The sequence below is a fragment of the Myotis myotis genome, unplaced genomic scaffold (assembly GCF_014108235.1).
Source record: "Myotis myotis isolate mMyoMyo1 unplaced genomic scaffold, mMyoMyo1.p scaffold_m19_p_2, whole genome shotgun sequence".
NCBI classification, from domain to species: domain Eukaryota; kingdom Metazoa; phylum Chordata; class Mammalia; order Chiroptera; family Vespertilionidae; genus Myotis; species Myotis myotis.
In genome coordinates this window covers 85622378-85648323 of record NW_023416324.1, presented here as the reverse complement: position 1 = coordinate 85648323, position 25946 = coordinate 85622378, and the positions used below count along the sequence as shown (strand labels likewise).

General features: G+C 49.2%; 1 protein-coding gene and 1 long non-coding RNA gene across 13 annotated transcripts; one reads left to right on the top strand and one right to left on the bottom strand.

Annotated features, from left to right (window-relative positions):
* Positions 1 to 3490: 3490 nt before the first annotated feature.
* On the bottom strand, positions 3491 to 25789 carry TFAP2A (transcription factor AP-2 alpha). 12 transcript variants are annotated; one of them, XM_036347680.1, is made up of 8 exons: positions 25642 to 25789; positions 16739 to 16796; positions 16263 to 16599; positions 13230 to 13281; positions 10939 to 11170; positions 8975 to 9093; positions 6895 to 7036; positions 3491 to 5200 (listed from the first exon to the last, which is right to left on the bottom strand). In XM_036347680.1, exons 1-8 carry the CDS (start codon positions 25712 to 25714, stop codon positions 4912 to 4914), a joined length of 1302 nt encoding a protein of 433 aa, XP_036203573.1. In that variant the 5' UTR covers positions 25715 to 25789; the 3' UTR covers positions 3491 to 4911. The 12 variants fall into 12 exon arrangements, with proteins under 12 accessions (XP_036203573.1, XP_036203565.1, XP_036203563.1 ...); XM_036347672.1 differs by lacking the exon at positions 25642 to 25789 and adding an exon at positions 19006 to 19353; XM_036347670.1 differs by lacking the exon at positions 25642 to 25789 and adding an exon at positions 19025 to 19353 and having other exon boundaries at positions 3491 to 4817; positions 4916 to 5200; positions 16263 to 16796.
* LOC118675260 lies at positions 19452 to 22241 on the top strand. The gene is made up of 2 exons (XR_004973846.1): positions 19452 to 21451; positions 21641 to 22241. It is a non-coding gene; the product is annotated as an uncharacterized LOC118675260 (long non-coding RNA).
* Positions 25790 to 25946: the final 157 nt, after the last annotated feature.

The following is a 25946-nucleotide window of genomic DNA, read 5'->3' as shown; positions in this document are numbered from 1 at the left end:
TCTTGCCTCAGGATCGGTGCCATCTCTGCACCTGTAACTCAGAGAATGAAAATACTGTTATTTATGTTGTACTTTCTGCCTCTTGAATCTCTAGTGAGTTGACCTGATTTTTATAGCCCTTTTACCCAAGCAATGACGATTCTTCCCCTCACTTCATCTCCCCCACCCCTTCCACCCCATAACTGAGTGGCTTAGGAGGAGATCTGTAACTGGGATGAAGCAGCTGTTGGCTTCATGCCGTCCTCTAACTTGATTATTCTTTGGACACGTTAGGCAAGCATTAGTGATTGATAATGACGCTAATTAACCCCTTTCCTTTCCAAACAGTAAACTGCTGCCAGCAGGATGCTACAAACAATAAATATAAAACACTGCATACATCAATATCTGTTTAAAGCACAACTTCATTTGGGCACATTTAACCATACTGCTTTCAGTTAACAATTCACTATTTATTCAAGCACTTCTCCAAAAGCCAGAGGGGCGCGGGGGAGACAGAGGAAGAGAGGGGGTTAAGAAAAGGGGCCTGCGGCTTTAAAATGTTGTCATACCTGTCAGCTGCAGCCAAGTTAAGCTCTAATGGAAACCATGCGTAATTTTTTTTTTAAATTTCAGGTCAATACTTTTTAAAAACTTAATTAATCCAGCTCTGTTCTTAACCTATTTAAAGTTAACGCAAGGATGATGACCACATGATTTTCTTCTTTGTGGGGGAAAACAGCTCTCCTGCCTGGCATGGAATTATTATGAATTTACTTTTGATCGAGAAAGGAATGGCAAGCATCGTTTCATAAAGAGTGGTGAAATTTAGATTTTAAGCAGGAGTTGGGGGAAACCAGGGCAAATTTGATCTGATTGTGCAGTCTAACATAATCTGAGGTGTAAAGAAATGTACATTAAATTTGGAATTTTGATAAATGAATATTCCTAGCAAGTGAATAAAATGTATTCAATTAACTAAAACCCTGTGCACTTCTGAACTGAAGTGGAATCGACTGTAATTGATTTATTTGAAACCAGAGGTTAAGGACTGAATTAGCTAAGTACAACTGGGTATTTCAAGCCACTGACTTCTCAAATGTCAAATCCCTTCTATTTTAAATATTATTTCAGCTGCGGGGCATTGCAGTCCTGATGGTAGTTCCATCAAGAACTCAAATTATATTAATATTCGATTTTGGGGAGGAATGGGTTGGATAGTGATTTTCAAAGGCTGTTGGAGAATAGAAGGGGTAATGAAGGAGCATTGTGTTTCCATAAAAATTGGGTGTGGTAATTAGCATAGCCTAGCAAGCATTTTTATAATTCAACTAGGTATCCTCATTTGACTTAATTCAAAGATAATCGCTGCTGTTAGTATATAAATATGTGACCTGTTCAATAATCACCATGTGTTTTAGAAAATACACATTGGTTACAACAGAGAAAGCCAAAATCCATATAGCCTTTGGTTAGTCCCATAAAAATTATTTTTAATAACAACCCTCTAATCTTCCCACCCCTTAAAAATATATATAACTTCTTTTTAATGTTTGTTAAAGAAAAAGAAGTGACAATATCATGATCCTCAAAATGTCCAATTACAGAATAAAAGTAACTAATTCTGTGCCTTTAGAAACCATTGTTTATTATGACCTTGTAATGTTCTAACCCACTATTTCCTTTCTGTCTTTCTCAGGATGCAAGGATTATATTGGGTTCAGGTTTTTCCAACATAACAAGCATCTGTAAATCCAGATATGAATGAATGGTATTTAATAAGATTGTTTTCGTTTTAAAATGAGTATTTATGTGTCGTTGGAGAAAGAGCAGCAATGTATGGCTGTTTATGAATGCTATTGTGCCTGAGGTTAGGATCCCCCCACACAATCTGAGATGCAGCCAAGAAAAACAGCCCTGATAGACAATGCTTCACTTCACCTGCTATGATGCTGTGTGCATTTCATTTCTGTCAAGAGTATGTACAGTTAGGGTTCATTCGCCTCATTATTTTGTTACATCTACGTTACAGTTAACCAGTCTCTCTAGGAAATAATAAATAACCGCTTTAAAAAACAATTGCCGCCTTGTGTTCTGAGGATACACTCTCCATTTGAATAATAAAAAAAAAAAACTCCACCATTATTATGAATTCTCTTGCTTTGGGAAATAGAATTTAGACTCCACCAACTCTCATTCGTCTGTCAGGATTGATTTTACACTGCCTTCCATAAGGAGATTAGAAAGCAAAAGGCTGCAAAATGGACACTGCCTAATGCTTTGCTTCCCTAGTCCTTCGGAATGCCAAACCAGATGAACAAATGCTAAATCTCCTCCAGTGTGTAGGAGATTAAACCTACACCTAGATACTTTTTCTGACTTTTCCTATAAAACTTCCCGCTATCTATCTCCATTTTCTTCTGAAAAATCATTAAAAACCCTCCTCACTTCCACAGCAGACTTTCCAAATCAGTTTTAGAAGCTCTGGATTCACCATTTTTATGCACAGGAAGTCCTTCCTCTGTAAGAGCTGAGCACAGAGAGTCCTGTTATTGTAGAAGACAGACAGGAGAAGGCTGCAGAGGCCCTCCCCCCTCCCCCCCCCCCCCCGCCCCCGCCTCTGAGAACATTTTCTATTTCGAAAAGGTTCTAGGAGGAGCCCTGTGGTGATAGATAGGGGTGGGTCGGCTTTTAGGGGCAGGCAGAAATGATTCTGGAAATCAACATAATTTCCCACTCCCCTCTGCTCCCACAAGAGCTACTAAGAACAGCATAGGAGGAAATTCATCTCTAAATAAAATATTAAACTAAATGGGAGACAGTTTGCCATCTCTTTCTCTGCCCCATGTTCATGTCTGCCACTATTCCTTTCTCCTCCCAGAAAACTAGAGCTAGTTTTAGCTCATTTACATGTCTTAGCCTCTGAGAAGCCTGAGCTAGGAAGTGAAGGCTGAAGTGATAGTTCCTTTGTGCTACTGAACTAACAATTTAAATTTCAGTAATTTTTGAGACAGACTCCAAAGTAGTTAGGGGTGTGGGGGGTGGGAGGGCAGGTGTCTTCTATTCTCCATCTTCCTTGCCATCCTTAATGTTTGGTTCTGAAGATTTTATATTTTGGTTTCCAAAACACAAATAAAAACCTAAAGGATCAACATAAATAAAACTTTATTTTTAATAATAAAATTAATGTTTCTAGTAAGGAGAAGATAGTGTGTCATTCCTTTAGCAGTACAAACAATCTTTTATCCAAAAGAATACATTGAGTTTTATTGTGTCATTTGTCTGGATACAGACTCAGTGGAATATCTAAATGATACCCTGCTCTGAACTCCAAGTTGAAAGTAAGTTTTTATTATACTTGAGGGAAACAATGGGTTCAGCTGCTTATTGCAAGGAGCAATTGCCAAGGGAGAGTTAAACTCAATTACTGTAACCATACTGAATAAAAAATACTGCCAAGAACAAAAATACGCCTGGGTAAAGACAGCCACTGAATAAAAAAAAATCGACATAAAGCGTATCAAATATTTATTTATCTGGGCAACAAAGGACTATGATACATTGACAGGCATGGAAACTACTGCCGGCACAACTCAATACAATACAACTAGAACTGTTTCCAAAATGGCCAGTGAAAATACAGAATGCCAGGTGGTCCCACATGTTTGAAGTTCTCTGAACAAAAAGAGAGAAAGAGAGGAAAAAATATCCCTAACCCTTGGTTTAAAGACAATACTCATTTATTGCTCAAATGATGCTTTTAAGGGAGGATGGTGGAATAAAATTAACTTTTTCCCCTCCCCATAATACATAGAAGGGTTATGAAACCACTCAAGTTTAAAAATCTTTCCCAGGTCCAATATCAATTTTTCTTTCCGTTCAATGAAAAGCTAAATGTAATTCTAATTGTATGTAAAATTTTACTTTACTTGCTTTTTATTTGTTCAGCTGTTTCATTGTCACCTTTAACATGCTAAATTCATGAATCCCAGAGGAAAAAGGAATCCCCCCAAACCTAGAATTTCTAAATAAGTACCATGAACCACATGAAGAACTAATAGGGAAGATTCAAAACCCACTAAACAAGAGGTAAACGAGATCACCAGATAAATAAAAAAAAAAAAAAAGGCTTAAAACAGACTCACCATATTTACACTTCCCATTAAATTACACATAAATAAATATATACAGAGACATGAACACTGATTCCCTTATATAACTGAATCGTGTTGCCAGAGAAAGTTCAAGTTGGTCGCTTTACCTTGAAGAGGAAAAACTTCTACAACTGAGACATGACATGGAACTTCGTGTATTTGTGTTCAAGTTTATTCACAATACTGATAAAAATGTCATTATCCTTTTGCCTTTTTTAAGTATGGCTACAATCTGAACCGATGTATGTAAGAGAAGGTGGTGATTCAGTCCCATGAAGCTCATATAATTTTTTTAAAATTTTTGCGTTCTTTTTTTAGAAAAAAAAAAAATTTTAAGTTTTTGTTGTTGTTGCCATTGTTGCTGTGTGGGGTTTTTTATTTATTTAAAAAAAAAAAAAAGTTCACAAACTCCGACAGAACTTTTCTTTGCTGGCTTCACGGCCTGTTCTGTTCTTAGGCTCCACATGAGGGCAGTGGGTCGATGCTGACAGGGGAAGTCGAGGCAGGGCCTGAGTCAGCAGGGGCTGCCCCGCTGACAGTGCAGAGCAGTCCCCAGGCTCCCAGACCGGAGGACTGAAGGCGGCAGCGGCGGCGGCGGCGGCGGCGGCGGCGGCGGCGGCGGCGGCGGCAGCAGCAGCAGCAGCAGTAGCAGCAGTAGGGGGTTGCTGATCCCGGAGCTGTCACCTGCCGGGGGAGGTTGGTGCGGGGAAGACAGAGTGGGTGGGCGCTTGGGGGAGGGGCTGGCGAGGCATGGGAGGGGCTGGGCGGGAGGAGAGCCTCACTTTCTGTGTTTCTCCTCTTTGTCACTGCTTTTGGCGCTGTTGTCCGTGTGGCTGTTGGGGTTGTTGCTGAGGTACATTTTGTCCATGGCCTTGAGGGCCTCGGTGAGATAGTTCTGCAGGGCCGTGACCGCGGCGCACACCGCCGGGCTGCCGAAGCCGTGGGAGATGAGGTTGAAGTGGGTCAAGCAGCTCTGGATGCCGGGCTCCAGGATGGGGTTGGGCCGCGAGTTCCCCAGAGGAGATCGGTCCTGAGCCAGCAGGTCGGTGAACTCTTTGCAGATCTGTCTGCAGCACAAGTGAAGCAGAGAGAGAGGGAGACATGAAACTCCTCTGGGGCAGCACCAGCAGCAAAGATAACCTTTCTCCCTACGCTTAGCTCTGCCAGGATCTAGCAGACACTGACCTGACCCAAGACCCCAGCCCTAGAGACAGACCTGCAGGGGCCACATGCTGGAAGACCCAGCAGTGTCCACTAACACAGCGCTGCTCCTTCTTTAAATATTTCACTAATGTGTTCAGTCTCTGCCTCTGTCTCTCCCCCTCCTCCCCCAGCCGCCTCCCAGCTATACCAAACTTCTAACCCCTCCTCTCTTGCTCACACCAAACATCCTAGTCACTGGAAAACATTTCACACATGAGAAGAGAACAAAGGACAGTAAGAGGGACAAGGAGTCAAACACAAGTCTCTCTTCAATAGCCAACAGCATGCGGCCATCAGCTGTCCTGTTGAAAATATTATAGAGACCCTCTTCTCTGATCTTCTAGCGAGACCTCAGCAGCAGTTTGTGGGATGAAGTCTCCACTCATTCACCTTCTAATCAGTTGCATGTGAACAGAAAGGCAAAACTTTTCTTGGGATTATTCTGCCTTTTTAAAAAAAAAAAAGGCATAAAAACCCCATGACTTGGGGATATTCAGAGTGGTTTGGAGAAGAAGAAAGGGTCATTTCAGTTTCCCATTCCATGTCTTTCCCCATACATCAAAATAAAATAAAACGCTCTAGGGAAATTGTGAACATGGGCATGCTTCGAACCTCAGGAAAGAGGAGAAGTTGAAATATAGGAAGATGAGGCCTGCACACTGGAAGCCCTGTCTCTGAATGTGGGAAACAAGGATGAGCTGGGCCTTGGGGGTGGAGGTAGGGTGTGGGTAGGGAGAAGGGAAAAGTGGGAGTGCTAGCAGGCTGCCTTCCCCAAGACTGATGATGTCCCCAGGCCAAACACTGTGCTGCCTGAGGCCGCAGCCTCTGCCCTCTGGTTCCATGCCTTCCTGTGACGTGGACTTTGATAATTAAAGGCTTCCAAACAAGCCTTTTAATGTCCAGAAAACATACCAAGACAGTCATTTTCTTTTCACATACCACCTGGAGAAGCCTATTCAACCCAAGCACCCATGGGAATATAACTAGGGGCCATTTTGAAACCTACTTGATATCTTGCCTGTGGGCTAAAACTTGTGGTGTGTGTGTCACTTTCCAGGAGAAAGGAAGCAAGAAATGGGATAGGGATTAGGGTTGAAACTAGGACAACTTCTGGTTTGCACATTTTGCAGGCCACCACTTAATCCTTGCCTTTGGATTAACAACTAAGGGTTTACATTGATAGAAGACAAAAACTGACTTGGGCAAGAAAAAGAAACCAATATAGACAAGCCTGTTTACTCCTTTGATGACTTGATTCTGGTCATTCTGAAACAACATAGTCACAAACCCACGCTCAACTTCTATCAAATCCCTACAATCCCCCACCCCCACACACACATTAATTGTTTGTGATGGGAAGGTGAGGCAGAAGAGATGGAAATACACAGAACAACTCTACTTGTACCTCCCCTTTAAAATAGATTATGATTTATCAGATTGTGTTTATCAATATTTACAACAACAAAGCTGACTAACACAAAAGGAAAAGAGAAAAGTGAGAGCAAATTTGATTTTTGTTTCTCTTCACAATGAAACCCTGAAGAGGTAAGCGCCTTACTTTGTAGCCAGGAGCATGTTTTTTCTTGTCACTTGCTCATTGGGATCGGAATGTTGTCGGTTGAGAAATTCAGCTACTGCTTTGGCAGGAAATTCGGTTTCACACACGTACCCAAAGTCCCTGGCTAGGTGGACGGCTTCTCCTGGCAAGAGGTGAGAGGAGGGAGGCGAGTGCAAGAGAATGTAGAGTTGGGATCAAAACTTCCTCCCAACTCCCTTATTTTCTTAAACCAGATGTTGAAGGAAACACAAAATACTTGTTTTCTCATTTCAGGCATTTTATTTCCTTCTCGGTAGATTCTGGTGGATGTAGTTATCAGGAAAAATGGCCACTTACCCTAGAAGGCCAAGATGATTTGAAAATGTAAATCTCATCCACTACCCCCATTCTCATCCCCACCCTGATAACATTGTCCCAACTTCTCTTTTAAAATGTTTCTTGTCTTCCAACCTCACACCTATCAACGCATTCATAAATGGTATGCATAATTACTCCTTGAGCTTTTCTGCAAGGTAACAACTAAGGGTTTACATTTTAACTTGATCGCATATAATTATCTGTTCATTCAAACCGATTAACCAAGAGGATTTGAGGGTCACTCCACTGAGTCTGTCTGTGTTGTTGATTTTCGAATCTTTGGTTTTAATTTCCTGAACCAGTTGGTTTTTACTGCAGGGCTTCCTGCCATTAGCTCCAGCTCCGGAAGAACGCATGCGCCAATTAGAGCATCAAAGCCCTCTCCGCAGAGCTTGTTTCCATAAAATGGAGCGGATCACAAACAATAACAGTTCTCCAGAAACTGCCTCCCTGCTACAGGGCTCAACCCCAAAACCCACACATACTCTCACACTACACCCGAACTCATAACTACTTTTTTTTTTGCATATAGGTCTCTTGGAGTATGGATAGAGCATTTTCTATGTATTGGTATTATTTTTAATATAATGAATATAATGCTACTATAGATAGTTTCTGGCACTGAACAAATGCTTATTATTTAACAGTTAATATTATTGTCATCTTTGACACCATTATCAAATGGTACATAAGGTTCCTCCTCAAATTTACCGTTTTAAACATTTTTAGTTATTTACAAAGCTAGAAGTTGAATTCAACTGTATTACACCTCCTCAAATAGAAAATGTAAATAAGATAAAATGCCTTCTGTAAATATAAATGGCAGTTTTGAAATCTGCCTGATAATTTAAGTGCCTTTTTCCCTATAGCCATAAGGCATTTCCAGCAGAACACAAAGGAAAATGCAAGAGAGCTATATATTTATTCCAACACACTCAACTTAAGCCAATTTAGTATCAGAAAAACTTAACAGGAATCTAGAGGAAGCAGGAATCTGAGAAGATTCTGGTGACGGTGCATCTAGAGCAGGGAGTGAGGACAGAGTTGGCTTTTGTTTTTGAGGGGTTTGGAAGCATGCATGTGTGTTGTGTGTGTGTGTGTGTGCATGCATGCGTGCGTGTGTGTGTTTAAAACTGCCAGGAGAAACTTTTTGCAATGCTCATCTTTCTTTTTTCTTTTTATATCCAAACAATTCAAAGTCTAAAATCACTCACTTTTCTTCCCCTCCAAGTAAAGAAGCACAATTAAAGGAGAGATAAGGGAGCATATGTTTGGAAAACAAAAACTGAAAGGGTATATAACCCTGAGCTTTCAGGATGGTCTTAAATCAGGATGCAGGTCAAAGATTCCCAAATTAATTCAGGAAGTAATGGTCACGCATTTCTCAAATGCAGATGTCAGAATACCTTAAGTGATTTACTGCTGAGCTCTATAAGGGAGACAGGAACTTGGAGAATATGCAGTTCTTACATTTTCACATTGTTTAGGTCAGAATTGGGCTAGGGAGGTGTAATTTTGTGGCAGAGGGGAAGAGGAAAGGAGGGTAGGAATAAATGCAAATAGTTTTTTGACATGCAAGAATTTCATTCACTTCCTGCTTCGTTCTCTGGAAAAAAAATGAAACTGCCCAATTGACACAAAATACAACCAAACATCTGGCCACTAAGTACTACCCATTTCCCCAGAAGAAACTTCCCTCTTGTTAGCAAGTAGACTCGCTTACCCTCCACTAGTGATGTGAGCAGGGTGACATTGGCAGCTTTGCGTCTCCCTGCTGGCAGATTTAATCCTATTTTGTCCAGCTTTTCTCTTAAAGATCTTCCTCCATTTTTAGACTTCGCCCTGTTTCGAAAATATAGGAAAGGGATTTAGAAAACATTGGGTTGCTCTGCATCATATTATAGTAATTTTGACAGCCTCCTAAAATTAAGAATCACAGCCCCGAGACATTTAATGGAGGGAAATCTAGGGAGACATGGTACAGAAACATCATAGGAGACAAATGCTTGTTAAACTGTAAAGCATCGTCTGTCTTCAGTTATTATTGCAATTATTGTGGCAGGTTGGAAGGTTTTGAGTTCCCAACTCTCTAAAGAACCACAAACAAAAACAGCTCTCACCTCTAGGGTGTAAGGTACTTTTTAGTTCAACTGGTCACTGTATATTTTCCCTGTTGTTACAATGACATACATCCCAGTGGGGTCTTTAAATTGTCTTTGTAAGATCTGCTGTTAGGTTGTTCAGAGTAACCAAAGTTATCATCACTCTCACGTTTCTTGCTCTGGCTTTAGCCCCAACGGGGAATTCATTTCACCAACTGTTTACATGCCATGTCACCAGCCTAACAGGAAATGTCAAAAGCTGCTATCGGCCTTTAAAAATTTCACTGATTTTGAGACAATGGAGGCGGTTCTAAATAGATGTCTAAATAGACTTCCATAATCAGAAAGTGGTTAAGATAAATTGTTTAAATAAAACAGCAAATTAATTAATTTCAGATTTTATTCCCTACTCAAGTGCTCTTTAATTGTGTGGATTAGATTATACTCCCCTAGGTAAACAGTCTCCAATATTGGGGGTGGGGGAAGGGGAGGAAAAGGCAGAGGGCGGACTCAGATCTGTGACAGTGAGAGATTACAAAGGGACAGCCAAGTGACTGTGAAGGAGGAAGAAAAGATTAAAATAGCTGATGTTAAAACCTTCCAAGAATGGTTTGATAGGCTTTGTATGGGATATACCTATCAGAGCAGAACCAAAAGTCTCATAGGTAGGTAAATGAATATCAAAAGGATAAAGTTTTGGTCTACTTTCTTATTTTAAAAAAAGGGGATGGGGGGAGAAAGTATTTGTCTGGGAAAGCTCAACACAAGACCCTCGGTTGGGTGGAACCCTAGGAGGAAGAAGCCCACAGGAGGGAGAAACCTGCCCTGAGGGAAGATGCTCCACCTCGCTGCCGCTTATAAAATCTTATCTACGAAATGAATCATTCCGACCTCGCGGGGGTGAGGCCACGTATGTAACATGTATTCGTCGGCAGTGACTGCACCCTATGCATTTAAACTTGCCTTGCATGCTGCCTGGCACACATCGGGGCCGCCAGACATCGCGACCATGAATGCAAGTGCCTTGGGCACGGGGAGTCACCTTCTGTCCGAGGTGGTAATGACCGGCGGGCATGGCGAGCTGACTCAAGAGAAAGCAACTGTCTTCCACTTAAAACTCTATTCTAGGAACGACGGGTTACCCGTCGGAGACCCTACACCGAGGTAAAGAAAAGCGAGGCGCCCGAGAGGAAGTTTTCCAGGGCCAGCAAGGTGTGCGCAAGGAGGTAAAAGGCAGCTGCACGGCGCCCCGCGGCTGCCGCAGCCGGGACTGAGCTCACGGCGGAGCGAGCTGCGCGTGCGCGCCGGGCGGGGCGGGAGGAGCCGGAGGGCCCAGCGAGCGCGCGGCCGCCACCACCCGGGCGCGCGTCAGGCCCCACCCCCGCGCGGGGAGGGGCGGAGAAGGCGGGCGCGCGCCGCCTAGCCCCGCCCCCAGCTCCACCCACTCCGTCCCACGCCTTCTCCCCGCCCCTTTCCTGTCCCGCAAAGGGAGGGCCGCGGCGCGAGGTCTGTCGGCGTCGCGGCCCGGCGCAGGCGCAGTGCCACCCGGGCCGCGGGCGGGGAGGTCGGGCCGCGCAGGCCTCACCTCCGCAGCACTCCGCCCAGCAGCGAAGCGTTGAGACACTCGGGCGGTGAGAGGCGCCGCTGTACTTCCGCCACCGTGACCTTGTACTTCGAGGTGGAGCTGAGGAGCGAGAGGCGACCCGGAACTGAACAGAAGACTTCGTTGGGGTTCACGACGCCACCGAAGAGGTTGTCCTTGTTAATGGGGATGGCGGAGACGGCGTTGCTGTTGGACTTGGACAGGGACACGGGGCCTGCGGAGACAGACCGGAGGCCGTGTGTGGGAGCCGAGGATCCCGCCCAAGAGCTGCCGGGCACGCCTCTCCTCCCGGCCAGGGCAGGCGCCCCGGCTTGCGCGGCAGCCCCCCTTTTCTTCCAGCCCTGAAAACTGCATGGCTCTTTCCCACCTCCTGCCCTCCTCCGTCCTGGGATCAAGACTTCTCCTCGGCGCGCCTCCCCCCCGGCCTGGAGGTGCCCCCACAGCCCACCGGCCAGGCCTGTGCTTCTGCCCAGACCCTGTCCTGTTAGTCAGGGTGCTGTCTGGAGCTGGTGGTGCCACTGCGAGCCGCTGAGCGCCAGCGTCCGAGGACGGGGGGCCCTAGACAAGGTGCTCCAGAGCGGGCTTGGGGTGCAGGGGTGGGGATGACGTTTGCAAACCAAGAGCAAGCCAACTACGCGTCCTTTGGAGTTTGGTGGAATGAGGGGTTGAGTGTTGGGGGGAAATGACTTCATAAACCTGTCATTAAAATCAGCCCAGCATTTAGATGGCAAATCAGCCTGTAAATGAGCATTTTCAGTTTTAAGGCAGCACCAAGCTGGGTAGTGGTCTGTTGACACACACAACACGTGCCCCATCCTTTGGAGAAATAGGCCCTTTCCTAGGTTTAGTTTTGAGAACGACTCGAGTTTTGAAGAGCCACCCCAAGCCCGGTTTTGTACTAGAAGGAAGGCTACACAGGCCCACCACGGAATACTTTGGTTGAGCAAATAGTTAATGGTCCTCTGCTCACGCGTCCTCATTGGGGAGGCAGGGAGGATACCTCACTAGCTAAATTCATTAGCTCTTCATTGTCGGACCCATCATAGTTAGAAAAAAATCTCAAGACCAGCAAAAAGTGTACTAACGTTACATTTCTCGACACCAATATGATTCAGATGCATTCATAACCATTTAAGTACCGTATGCGTTTGTATTTTTAAAATCCCACATGGAGACATATATAATAATGTGTAAACATTCTCAGTGCCTTACTCCTCCCTCTTTAATGGGATATTCTAGATGTATGGGGAGGTGGGGGGGGGGGCTCTAGTTTTGGATGGATCACTTGTGACATTAATAGCTCTGGGGAGGCTAATAGAGACAATAGGAGTTAAACGAACTCTTGAGAGATTACTAATAAAAGAGCCAATTATCATGTCGACTTGGAAAGAGCATCTCTTAAGATTTATCCCTTGCACATCTAATTTGATGTGACAAAGACTTCACAGATGCAAAAATGAAACTCTAAACTCGCTAACAAACTGATTGGGGTTAGAAATGAAATGAGAACAGTTTTATATAGCACCGTCCTCTGGTGGTGCCTAGAATCCTGAAATGTAACATTGCCACCATAACAACAACAACAACAACAAAGCTGCTGTGAATAGCATTTAATCCAGTAAACTTTATTTCTACTCACTAAATACAATACAAATTACAGATCCATCCAAATCACTGGACACTTAAAACAACTTTTGCTATGAACAATTATGCTAACAATACTGACATCTTCAAGATGCTAATTTTAACCAAAAGCCAAATTTTTGTTAACCTAATTCACAAAGTTTAAAAACCCTTAAAGAGCTAATGAGAAATTAAGTGGAAAATCATGGAAGGTTTTTTTTTTTTTTTTTTCACTCTGCTAAGGAATGCTATGTCTCTTTATCATCTGCCCTTATATCAATAGTAAATTATTTGCACTGTTTTAGCATATCACTTCTTAACACTCCTGGCCAGTCACGCAAGCTATTAAAACGTTTCAAAATTGAAATGCCACTTCCAAATCGGTTAAACTATTACACATTTTATGTGTTTGTCCAGATATCATTAAACTAAATTAAATAATCAAATCATGAATCAGAACAAAGCTAGCCTGTTGCCATTGCTAACCTACTGAAAGCCGATCATTCAAGCATTGCTGTTCTATGCCTGTTTGCTAATTCTGAGCCTTTAGGAAAATCGTATTTGAAAAAAATAAATACAGCTCTGCAAGTTCTTTTAAATAGCACTATGCCTGTAAGGACATGCTTGGAATGCAAAAGGAAATGGCTTACCTTTCTTAATTACAGTTTGATCTGGGATGTTAATACCCGGGTCTTCTACATGCTGCAACAAAAGGATACACATGGATGTAAGTGTATAATCAAAACAAAAGGAAATGAATATTCCGTGCAAGATGGGGGGAGGGGAAGGTGTAGAATCAAAATTCCCCCCTTATAGTGACATTTATATATAAACATCTCATCTTGGCTTATTGGAATCTGGGGCTTTGCAACTCAAGAGGTTTCACTGCACACCCACGGCCAATTTCTCCTCCTCCAGCAAATAATTTGAGTTTGAAAGAAGTGGGGGTTGGGAATAAAACTTTCTTTGGAAATTAAAATCGAGTTCTGGAGCACCTAATCTTTTCCACAATCAGCTCAACCTTTTAAAATGCACCTAGCATTACTTTGGCGCCTCAGTGGCTTCGGACTTTTAGTGATTCAAGGGCTCAGCAGCAAAAGCCAGGGAAACACAATAGAAATGACAGGCAGGACAGGGGTGCGCTGGAAACGCTTTAGGTAGTGTGATAAATAGCAAATGCAGACACACATCTTCACTTATGGGAAAATAATCATTTGTGTGATCTTTTTGAAAAAAAGGACTACTGCCTAAATTGGATATCAGAGAGGGATATAAATGATTTTTAAAAACAAACACAAAAACGTTTGAGGTTGTTTCTGTTGTCCAACAGCAGATTTGTTGGGGTGGGGTTTTCTTTTTTTGCGGATGGATGGGTATATGTGTGTGCCAGAGTCGAAACGTGATTAGAAAGTAAAATGAAATCATGTTTTCTAATGCAGAAACTGACAGGCAATATAATGTCTGGCTGTGTTTACAAATTAGCACCAGGGCTGCTGAGATAGACGATTTCGCAATCGCTACCAAACACAGGCATTACCATTTAAAAAACTATTCCTTCCTTCTCTAGTCTTTGTCCAACAATAATACTGATTCAAACATTTTCCATTCTGTCTTGGATTTATGCTCCTGTTAATTGTGCCTGATCGCAATGATTCCGGGTGGATGGTACTAAGTTGCTTTATTACAGGTTTTATTATACTCAATGCTCTCATTTGTAACTTGCCTAAAGTGCTTCTGGATTTAAGTATAATTAAATTGAGAAATGTTCAGAAATGAGTACTGCTGCAGTTCTTGTGTTTTAACTATATGGGGAAATATGATCCCTTTATGCATGCACCCTAAACTCATAAAGTAAATGTAGTGTGGCATAATACTTTTATTTGTGTTATTTCTAGACCTTGTCCATACAGGGAAGACTGTTAAGTTTAAAACCCCACTGAGATATTAATGATTAAATAATTTTCACCATCGATTTGATTTTCTTAAATATTTAGCAGTCATTCTTATTAAAGGTTAACTGTTGCAGCAATGGGAAAATTGAAAACAACCCTTTTCCTGACCCAAATTCCTTTGAAAGAATTTTTTTCTTAAAAGGTGGGGAAGGGAGGGGGAGAGCAGCAACTGGGTTTCCTTGTTTTCATTTGATCTTTAGGTTAATTTCTCCTACTGACCAATTTCACCACAAAGAGTGACTATACAGGTGTTAAGAATTCACACCAACCACTTTCGAATTTTTGCAAAGTAGAGCAATTCTAATCCACAGTCGTCTCAAAAGCTTGCAACATTATTTTGCAATTCAAATATTTCCAAAGACCAGGCTAGGAAAAGGATTCAGAGAATCTTTGGGAAGAAGTAAAATGATCACAACTTCCAGGCTTGTTTTTTAATTGCGCTTTTCTCAACTATTGCTCCTGTCGTTTTCCTTCCCAAGAACTGCACAGTTTAGTATCAGCCTCTAAATACATGTTCGAACACACATACACATACAACACACACACACACACACACACACACACACACACACACAATGCTTACTAAACCCCACATTGGATCAAGTTCCTACTTTTCTGCTTTCCATGCAAGGCTGCTAAACACAACCAACAAATTTCAGTGATTAACTGAGCTAAATGAGAGATGTAATAAATTTTCTATTTTCCTATGTAACTTACAGTTTTAAATTCACCAAGCAAGCAGGTAAGTTCATCTGACCATTTTCTTTGCAATCTAATGCAGTAATCATTAAACTGTCAACGGACATATTGCTGCAATATTTGATGCAGTAATTTGAAATAGCATTTCAGCAAAAATCACATCCAGATACATTTCCTCTCCAAAGAAAAGCAGCATTAATAGAGCCTTTACAGCTTTAATAAAATTATTGGCTTGTTCTAATTCCATTTCAGGAAGGTTGTGAGGAAACCATAAATATGTAGAATTGAAGCAGAGATGCTGGTTTAAATTTAATTTTAGAAAGTATTTTCAAATTATCAATAGCTGGTTTACATTGTAAAGAGTAAATGTGCTAATATCATGCTTATTAAGAGATCATTTTAAACTACATTTATTGATAACTGAATTAAAACAAGTAATGTTGCTCAATAGTTTCAGAACATTTAATTTAATATGGGGTGTAGCAGGTTCTGATAGGCGTTTGGAACCCAGCTAATGATTTATGAGGTCAGCACTTAGCACCCCTAGGAAGAGAAGAAGGCTGCATTTTAATGTCCCTCTGCTCAGATTTGCTACTTAACTCTTCGGTAATCAGGGTAGGGGATACACACAACTTTCAGATATCACTAATGCTTGTGAAATCCGGTAAAATTAATTTTTCAGTATGTCTTTTACACTTTCTTTAGAGTTGCCAGAGCATTTAATGAGCTCTTTCGGTTGAATTTAACATCTTTTTCAGGACAGGGGGAAATCCCAGCGCCAGACTCAGAGGTGGAATTAGATCCTCTCCCAATCGAAACAGTTTACTGTCTTGGCGAGGGGGAGATATTGTGACATTCATCTGATTTATTTGCGTCGGTGGAAATGGTAATGCTGGCATTGTCTGGAGGATTTCCAGGAACCATTGTTCTAGGGGCAGAACTCATTTTTAATTTTTTAAATTCGGTTGTCTATGTGGGTCCTGAAAGCGCCCGCCCCAAAAATAAAATGAGATTTTGAAAAAGTGAACACACTGAAGAAAACCCGGGCCCACCGGCTGTGCATCCCCGGCATCTTCTCTGGGAGGGGGGACGGGCTGCACTCCCTCTCGCGCCGTCCGCGCGGCCTCTTACCGGGACGTCCTCGATGGCGTGAGGTAAGGAGTGGATCGGGAGGTCTCCGAGTCCGGAGCCCAGCCCGTGCGGGCCGTGCAGGAGGTCCTCGTGCCGTCGGTAGTCCCTGCGAGGATCCAGGCCAGACAGCTGGTGGGGCAGCCCCCGGTGCGTGTGCAGGAGCCCGGCCTCCTGGCTCTGCCTCTGGCCGGGCCAGCCCGGGTGCTGCGGCTGCGGCTGGGCGTGCAGGGGGTTCAGGCTGTAGGGGTCGTTGACGTGGGAGTAAGGATCTTGCGACTGGGAGTAGATAGGCTGGTAGGGCGGGGGGAAGTAGGGGGGCTGGAAGTCGGCATTGGGGGTGTGGGACAGCGGCGGGGCGCTCGTGTAGGGAGATTGACCTACAGTGCCCAGCTGGGGCAACCGTGCTGTCCCGTTGCTGGTGCCGTCGTGACGGTCCTAGAAGAGAGCGAGAGGAAAGCGAAGAACAAGCAGTCAGGCGTCGGGCTCCGGCTGTCCAGGCTGAACCCACTCCGCAGGGCCGCGTGGGAAAGCGCCCCTGCCCGGCGGCAGGCCGCAGAAACGAGCTCCCAGGTGCTCCTTTTGGAAAATACCCCAGAAGTGAAACGGGCCCTTCCAAAAACGCGGGGAATGAGACTGGGCAAGTGTGGGGCGTAAGAGACTCTCCTTAGCTATTTCTTTCCACGGTCGGGCCAGATAGAAAAGGGCCTCCCAGAATGGAACCACGATAAGCTGCGGCGAGAAACCTCCCTTCAGCAAAATTAAAATTCCTACTAAATATTAAACAGCAGAAGCGCCACACACACACACACACACACACACACACACACACACACACCATTTGAACTGCGTTGTTTACCTCGTTCCATTTATTTGGAGGGAAAAATCATACCCGTTCAAAGACTATTAGCATTTCATGACTATTTAAATAGAAACATTTCGTAGTGGGGCTATAACGAAGCACGTTTAAATGACCAGCTTAAAGAAGGTTTTAACTGCAGGTTGGGGTGGGGGGGAGACTCTGCCTTTTCCGTTCCCTCAGTTAAAAGCCCCTTTCTCCCCGGCGTTCGATTTACCACATGGATGGGGACGTCTAGTCCAGGTTTAAAATAGACGCAGCCCTCTTGGGTTTAATGAGAGAGGTGCACCCCGGGGAAGGGGCCCCCATCCCTCCCAGCCGCAAAAGGCAGAAGAAACGCCTGACTTTCTGTTCCTCTATTGAAATTCGCTTGCAAAACAAGTGAACAGAGTTGATTCCGGGGAATGCGAACCCTTGGAGGTGCAGCCCCGGCCCCTAGGGTAAGGGGCACATGGGGCTACGTTTTTTTTGGGGTGCAAACGGATTTAGCATCAAACGTTGAGCACATCCCAGGAACAAGTGAAGACGCAAGGAAATAAAGATGAACATGGCGAGAAACACGCCTCGGGGAGTAGCGGCGAGGTAGGTCTGCGCGCCGGGAGATGTGGAGCAGAGACGGGGGAGTTGAGGATGGAAAAGAGCAAAGAGGGAAATGCAGATGGAAGGGGCGCCCCGCTGGAAACCTGGTGGCGAAACCCGAGGTCTCGCGCAGCTCCGCCGCACCAGGTTTCCAGCTTAGAATTCCGAAGGAAACGGGGGTGGGGGTGGGGGTGGGACTCACCATAGCTGAAAAACTGTGAACTAACATCTGCGAAGAGTCTGGGGTACCGAGTCAGGGTGGAAAAAAACAAGCAAGCCCGGAGAGCCCGGCTGCCCCGCAGCCCGAGGACGCCCCACACAAAAGGCGCCGGGAGTGCGGCGCCACCCTCGACTCCGGTCACCGCGCCGCCGCTCCCGCTAGCGCCGGAGCCCCGCTCTGGTCCATCCGAACTTGAACCACCGATTCGAGCGGCGCCTTCGGCAGGTCGAACCCCTCGGTCTCTATCTTGCCGTGATCGGTTGTGATTCAAAGTTCCTTAGAAAACGAAAAGCCCCCCCAAAAGAAAAAGTGTGTGTCTGTGTGTGTATGCGTGCGCGCGTGTTCCTTAATCCGTGTCTCCCCTCTTTTCTTAGTGGCGGCTCCGCTTGAGCTTCTAATAACCGCGCTGGGCAGCGTTCCTGGAGCCTCCTAATAGCAGATATTCATGACTATTAATGTTACACGAATACTTAATAAGGGAAGAATGCCTGGAAATCGAGCGTGAAGCGGAGAGGCAACTCGCGCTGGAGCCGGCTCTCAATGCAGTCCATTGACGGGAGCCTCAGTGTAGCAAATCGGAGGCGGGGAGCGGGAGCGCGAGAGACAAAAAGCGGGCGAGAGAGGGAGCGGGCGAGCGCGCGGGGGGCAGCGGCGCAGCGTCTGGCGAATCACAGGGAAGGGGCCACATTTTAAAAGGTTGCAGGGCATGCAAAAGTGAAAGAGAAAGAGGGAGCGAGGGAGACAGAGGGAGAGAGTGCAGAGAGGGAGGATGTGTCTGCGTGCGTGTGTGAGAAAGAAAGTGTGGGCGAGGGAGAGAAGCCCGGACTGGGAAGAGGGGAGGGCGGAAAGGAGGGAGAGCCCGGCTGGAGGGAGGGAGGGAAAGAGGGAGGGAGGGGGGACGAGAGGGAGGGGGCTGAGTCGGAGCGCGCGGAGGGGGAGGCCGCGGGGAAGGGGGAGGGGGGAGAGGAAGCGAGCGAGGACAATCGGACCTAAAAGGCTGGAGCAGACCTCGGGAGAGCGTGGGGGCCGCGCGTCGCCGGCTGGAGCTACCGGGGACCGTGTCCGGGCGTTCCACCGGCTCTCGGCACCGGAGGCGCCTCCCCGCCCTCTCCGGCCGCGAGCTCCTCCGCTCCGCAGCCGGGCCTGGGACTCGGGATTCGGCCGCGCTCCGCCTCGCCGCTCCTCCATGTCCCGGGGCCCCACCCGGGCCTGACCCTCGCCTCGGCTGCCGCTGGAGCCTCCCTCGAACCCCCGGGGCTGTGCGCTCTGCCGCCCCGCCCTCGGCTCTCCAGGGCAGGGGCTCCGGGAGGGGAGCCGGGACGCGGCCCCGGGCGCGCAGAGACGCGAGGCTGCCCAGCCTGGACGCCGCTGGCGCGGACTCCCGGCTCAAACCCGTCAGACTGGCTGGGCCACTCCCGCCCGTGCCCCCCCCGCCCCCCTCCCCCCCGGGATGACACGGCTCGTTCTCTCCCTGAGCGGCTAGGCTGCCGCCGCTGCCAGCCTGCCCGCCGGGTTGTCAGAACAAGCGGCACCTCGCCTCCTGCGTGTCCCTGCAGAGCCCCGACATAATTAGACAGCCCCGAGCCGGCTCGGAAACCCGAAATCCCTGCTCCGGCACTCGCCCGCCGCGGCCAAAGTTGTTGAAACAGCCTTCACTCTGTTTTCTTCCCCGTCTCGTTTCTCATCATTTTTTCCCTCTTTTTCGCCTCACTCACACACACACACGCACACGCGCCCCCACAGGGTCTCTCTCTGGGGGTGCAAGTTCCTCGCCTCCCTCCCAGGTCCCACAGGCGCCCAGCGCCGCGCGGAGGCCCGGACGCCGCCAACCCAGCGTGCAGCGCCGGGAGCCGGGCTTCGGCCTCGGAGAAAGTGAGCGCCCCAGCCTCCGGCCACAGCCCAGCCGGGACAACCCGCCTAAGACTTAAGGGCTGAGTTTCACCCCGATTCGCTCGCCAAGGGCACCCCCGCTCTGAAAACAAAGCAGCTGGTCTGACGTGGGGTGTCTGCCCCCCGCGCCGCGCACAACAGGAGCCCCGGAGAAGCGCCCGTCTCCGAGGGACGTCACCCCGCGCCCCAGGGGGGTGGGGAGAGCGGAGAGAAAGGGCCCGGGAAAGGAGCGAGATTTAAAATCGTCTGCGAATAGGAGGGGAAGGGAGACGGGCGGCACCACGTTCACAGAAACCCAGGTTCCGATTTCGGGGCAGACAGGCCCCCTGCCGCTGCGCCCGCGCAGACCTCCCTGCCTGGCGCTCCCAGCTCCAGATGCCAACGAGAAAGAAAGGAAAGGGGGGAAAGAGCAAAAGCCGGGACTGCCGCCTCTTTATTTAGGTAATCTCCGGCCGCGGCCCCCTCCCCCTCTCGTGACTCATCGACTCCTCTCGGCCCGGGCGGTACGGGCGGCAGGAGCGGCGGCCGCCTGGCCGGGTCTCAGGGCCTCCCGCGCGCGGACCGGTAGTGCCGGGGCTTCCCCGGCTCCGGGAACCCGAGCTCCCGGGACCCTGGGTTTTTTAACGGCTCCATTGGCCCCGCTGGCTCCTCGCACCGGAGGTCGCGTGTAGCCCCGCCGGGATTCCCACGGTGACGCCGCCGACTGCCGGGCGGCCGCCGGGGCAGAGGCGTGGGGACCCGGGAGCCGGGAAACTCCGAGCCGCGCCGCCCCCCCACCCCCACCCCGTGGAGGCGCCAACCGAGTGCTCAGAGAGAAGCGGCGCGGAACTTCCTGAGCAGCGGGAGCACCTGGAGCGGCCCGCGGCAGTTGGGGAGAGGAGTGATCGCACCCTGAACCCGCTGAAAGGGAGATGCGGCCCCCTCTCCACAGAGAAATGAGCCTTTTTTTAAAAAAAGGTTGGGGGAGGAATAAATAAGCCAGTAAATAAACAAGCAAACAAACATGAAGGATCAGAGAGGAAGTTAAAAAAGGTAAAGGGTTTTCTCTTTCCTTTCTCTTCCTGGTGACTTGGGCTCCCAGAACCTCGCCAGAGAGGCACGCGGAGCGCACGGGCGCGTGCCCCAAGGCCAGCAATCGCTTCCAAAACCCATGCTGGTCTCTCCTCTCCCTCGTCTCGGGCACAGGCAATGTTGCTCAGAAAAGGGGGGAAAGTGGGGCACAGGCTTCGAAGGGGCGACATGAGAAGGGGAGCGCCCGCTGGCTCGCTGTCCGACCTCTCCCCGGCATCCTTCGGGCGAATCGGAGAGGCGGGCGCGGCGCGGGGCGAAGTTTGTCCACCCGCGCTTCTCAGCGGGCTGCGAGGAGCGGAGGTGCGGAGGGGAGAGCTCGGATCCTGAGGCCGCGAGGAGAACTGAGCCGGCGCCGCGCTTACCTCGCAGTCCTCGTACTTGATATTATCCGTCAGTTTCCAAAGCATTTTCATGGATCGGCGTGAACTGATTGGCCCCCTCTCTGCCTCGCAACCAAGTGCAGCTACTCGCGGGGTAAGCGCAAAGTGCCGGCTGTGACGGTGAGCGGAGGAGGAGGAGGAGGGAGAAGAGGAGGAGGAGGGCAGAAAGGGGGAGGAGGAGGTCGAGGAGGAGGAGGGTGAGGAGGAGGAGGCGAGAAGGGAAAGAGCTCCCGTGTGCGCTCGGAGATCTCCCTCTAATGGTAGAAACTTTTCCCTTTTCCAGCTCTTTACCCACAGCCTAATCGCCTCATTAGCATATCAACAATAATCCAATTGCTCGCCAGCTCGACTATCTGCCTCCGAACCAGGTATAAAGGCCTCTTGGAGCCGCCAACTTGCTCCCGGAGTGCACGCCCGGCCGGTGAGCCCTGGAAAGCTCCCGAGCCCCGCCTCGCGCCCCTGCCCGTCCCCCCACCCCCAGTCCGCCCCAGTCCCCCACTCCGTCCCCTCCTAGAGGGAGCAGCCCGGCGCAGAGGCCAGGCTCTCAGCGCCGCTCCCCCACCTCTGCTGCTAAGAACGGGGCTGTCCTTCCGGCCCCCTCCCATTTTATTAGAAATTATCCTTTTGGCAATTAAACATAACCACCACACCAAGATCAGCGAAGTCACGCCAGGATTTTTGCCCAAGAAAAGATCGCCTCCGCCGGGCAGCCACCACCGCGGGCCGGAGCGTTGGGAGTTTTATTGGCTTTGTGCTTCACCCCCAGGTCGGAGGTTTTGCCAAACGGCCTCCGTCGCTCGGCTGGGGTTTGCGATTCTTTAATTGCAGCGTGTAAAATAAAAATTGTACCCTGAAGAGGTTACTTGACAGCTCCAGGAGTTAAATGATTTTCCTCCCGTTTGTATGGAGCCAGGGCCGAGTGATAACTCTACGTGGTGTTTGGACTGAGGGCTTCCTGGGCGGGCTGTGGACAAGGACACGGAACTCCTAAAGAGGCTCCAGTCGCTTCTGGAGTTGAGCCGGAATACTGACATGTGTGCACTTGCATGCATCCAAATAAGTCGCTGGGAACCAACTCTTCGCTGTGCTAATCTGCTCCAGTTTTCCCAAGATTCTCCTTTTTAATTAAAGCAGGGAGAGTTCCTTCATGATTTGGTGATGTTGCCCACGCGGGCGGGCGCGCTCGGGGCGCAGTGCCCGGCTGCCCCCAAACCGAAGACCGAAGACCGGCCAGCCATTCCCTCGGCCAACCGGTCTAGGCTCTCCCCCTCTACACAGGGGCCTGCTCACCCCAGGGCTGTATTTTTTCTTCAGTTTTAGAAAAATTTTTAAAGAGGAAAGAAAAAACAAAGACTGATACTCAAAAGACAGAGTAGTCCGTTTCTCTGGCTGAGCTTGCTAATAGCCCTCCACAAAAAAGTTTCTTTCTCCCGCTTGAATACCGAAAACTCCCCAACAACAGAAGGTCTCTCCTCAGAGCTGCTCGACCAGCGACCTCAGATCCCCTCTGGCCCTGTTTCTTGACAACCTCTAAGCCTCCCGGATTTCCACAGTGTCCTCAAAGCAGGGTAGAGGCTGTTGAAAATCGGAGCTTTCTCTAACAGGTGGAAGAAGGCGGAGGAGAGGGGACCCCTCCCCGCAAGCCTTGCGGAAGGACAATTCTCCCCCCGGGGGACCGCAACAAATTTCCCAAGCCAGGCAGAGTGGGCCAGAGGCCCCCAAAAAGTTAGAAGGAAGACTAGAGCTACAGGGGAGATTTAGACCCGGAGCGACTCCCTCCCCACATCTGAGCGCTCCCCTGCCCTTGCTCCCTGCCCCCCGCCTCAGAAGACCAGCATAGTCTCTGGGCTGAGCCCAGCTTGTGGCTCCCCAGGCACCTTACTCAGGAAAGGGTCAGCTCTAGTGCGGGCACACTCGCCCCCTGGGGCTGCCCCGGGGTTCACTTTAAGTGGGGAGATGGGCCGCTGGCAGGACTGACACCTCCCCGGCCGGGGCAGCAGACGCAGAGCGTGATCTGTAGGCCAAACCCCAGGCCTGGGAGCATGGATTTTCCACCCCTACACTGCGCTACCGCGCGTTTAGAGGAACTGTTGTTTCGCTTTCTTTCTTTCAGTGTGCGGCCTGGGGAAGGCAAAGGCCCTTCATCTTTTCACCCAGCCCCTCTCGCTGCTCCGCACCCCGCCGACCTCCGGCTCCGCACCAGCCAGAGCTGCTAAACTGTTGTTGTATTCCCGCCGAGGGCGCCTTTGAGGTGCAGATTGGGGCCTGCGGGCTCAGCGCCTCCGCCAGAGTTCTGGGCACCAAAGAAAGGCCGGGGCAAGCACCCCGTCACCCCTGGAGCCAGCGGAGGGGCCTGAGAGTGCGCGCCATTACCACCACAAGTGGCTTGTTTGCATGTCAATGGTCCCGCCTAGCCGGCACCCCGGGACGGCAGCGCCAGGCCTAGGGTTAGGGGGTCCAGGCCAGATTTGGGGCCGTGGACAAACTAAGAGCGAGTATCTGTGTGAGAGACAGAGATACGGAGAGAAACAAAGAGACAGCAGAGGCCAGAATGACTCTATTTTCTCCCCTTGTCACTACCCAGTAGGACCCAGCAGCCCAACAGGACAACCCCAGAGCATCCCCCTCCTCCGGACCCCAAATCCTCAGCGCGGCACTCAAGATCCAGGCTTCCCACCGCTTGCCAAACAGTGAGCCCACAGGAGCCAGGCCCTGGGCTCACTCCTTTCCCCTTCAGGCTGTAAGCTTACTGCTTCGGGACCTGGGCTGGGCCTACTGGAGGCCTAGACCCAGGCCCAGCCTTCACTCCCAGCGCCTTCTCGCCACCGAGGAATTCAGAATTCTGCAACAAAGTTCTTCGGGCTTGAGGAGAAAACCTAAACACCTCTGCCAAAGAACTTCCCTAATCTTCACCCCCCAGAGAAGAGAATGAAGAAGAGCCCTGAGGCCCACAGGGACAAGGGAAAGAAAGGTGTGCTACCCCAGGATTTGTATTTGGTGTGAGATTTGCATCTCTAAACCACAAAGTTAGTCTAACTTTGGGGATGACATTTTATTTAGTGAGATTTACCAGGTGGGGAGAGGCATAAGAGCTCACGGTTGATTTTTTTAAAAAGTGTATGGAAATAAATTAGTATTGAGAGATGACTTCCTTTCCCCAAACTCCAATGAATGCAGTGAAGACAGGACTTCTCTGAACTTTTATTGGCCCAAATGTGAAACAAGTGAAAGAACTCCACCCGCAAGGAGTAGGCCTCGCCTTTTCTTTGGGACGATCAGGGCGTTTGGTTCCAATGGACCCGCAAACTTTTAGGCACATGGAGCCTCGCCCTAACCAGGCCTTGCTTTGCAGGGGCAGAAAAAAGGGCCCTGGGGTTCCCATTATGAAATCGGAGACAGCAGAGAGGCTGCAGCCCTCACCATTCTGGCCAGAGCCGCCCTGGTTCCCACAGGGAACACGCCTGGAAGTCAGGACAGCTCTGGACGAATGCTCCGGACGTCGGGTCAGGTCGTGGCTCGAGGCGGGCAGGAGCCGGAGCCTAGCTGGCCTTGCGGCGCCGGAGGCGTTGATTTCGGAAAATTTTAGATCTTCTGCCTCATCGCCCACCATTCACACACACCCGCATCCAGTCTCCCCATCAGGAGCCCAAGAAGCGAAAACTGGCTTCAGGAGGCGGACTGAGTGAGAAGCTAAACTTAGCGCAAACTCTTTGAAGTATTTCCCCAAAGAACACGCTCGCCCCGCGACCCTTCTTCCACCTGGACCCCTTTCCCTTTGCTACATCCCCTAGGTCCCCACGACGTGGAGACACGCGGAGAGACAGGTGCACCAGGACCCCTCTTCACGCGCAACCCTGGGGTCTGGGACAAGATCGAAGGCGTAGCGAGCAGGGAAGCCTCCTCATGGCGCTCCACAACCCCCGCCCTGCACCCTCCCTCCTCCTGAATTAGTCATCCAGCCCCGTTTCTACTGAGGGGGGTGGGGAGGGTGGCTGCATTACTAACTACAAGTGACCCCTCCCCCAGGGGCCACCGTGGGAGCGTGCCGGACCTTCCCCAGCGCCCAGCCCGCGGGCAGCGCGTAGCCCCCAGCGCCTCGGCCGCCGCCGGCGCGTCCTCCTGTCCTCTCTCTCTCCACGGAGCTCTTCGGGGCGCAGCCGGGCGCGCCTCACCTACGACTCTCCTGCCCTGGGCCAAGGCTCTTCCTCTCCGCCTCCCCCTCCCGGCACCCTCCCCTGTCCCACCCCCGCCCACCTCGGCCCCAGCCCCGGCAAACCCCCGTACCTGCCAGTCCCCCATTTTGGCAAGTATGGACATCGCGTCTCGGCGCTCCTGGCGACGGGTCCCCGCCGGGCATGGGCTGTAGGGCTCGACTGGGCCCGCTCCCTGGAATCGCTTAGGCAAATCCTCCTTTTTTACCTGCTCACCAACATCTCACCTGGTCATAAAGAGCTGGGTTGCTACCTGCCGACGCATGCGCGCTCGCCCAGGAATTCACTCCGCCAGCCCCAGTCCCTGCGCCTCGCGGAGCTGAACTGGGAAGTGATGGATTTATAGCCACGGCAATCTCGTCATCAACTCCAGCTTTT

Excerpts from the sequence above, each read along its gene's own strand:
- TFAP2A (XM_036347670.1), bottom strand. The coding sequence starts at position 19,204 with ATGGAGGAGCGGCGAGGCGGAGCGCGGCCGAATCCCGAGTCCCAGGCC. Across the intron at positions 11,171-13,229 it reads TCAAACTGTAATTAAGAAAG|GCCCCGTGTCCCTGTCCAAG; the intron begins GTAAGCCATTTC and ends CTGTCTCCGCAG. Across the intron at positions 7,037-8,974 it reads GCTCACATCACTAGTGGAGG|GAGAAGCCGTCCACCTAGCC; the intron begins GTAAGCGAGTCT and ends ACCTCTTGCCAG.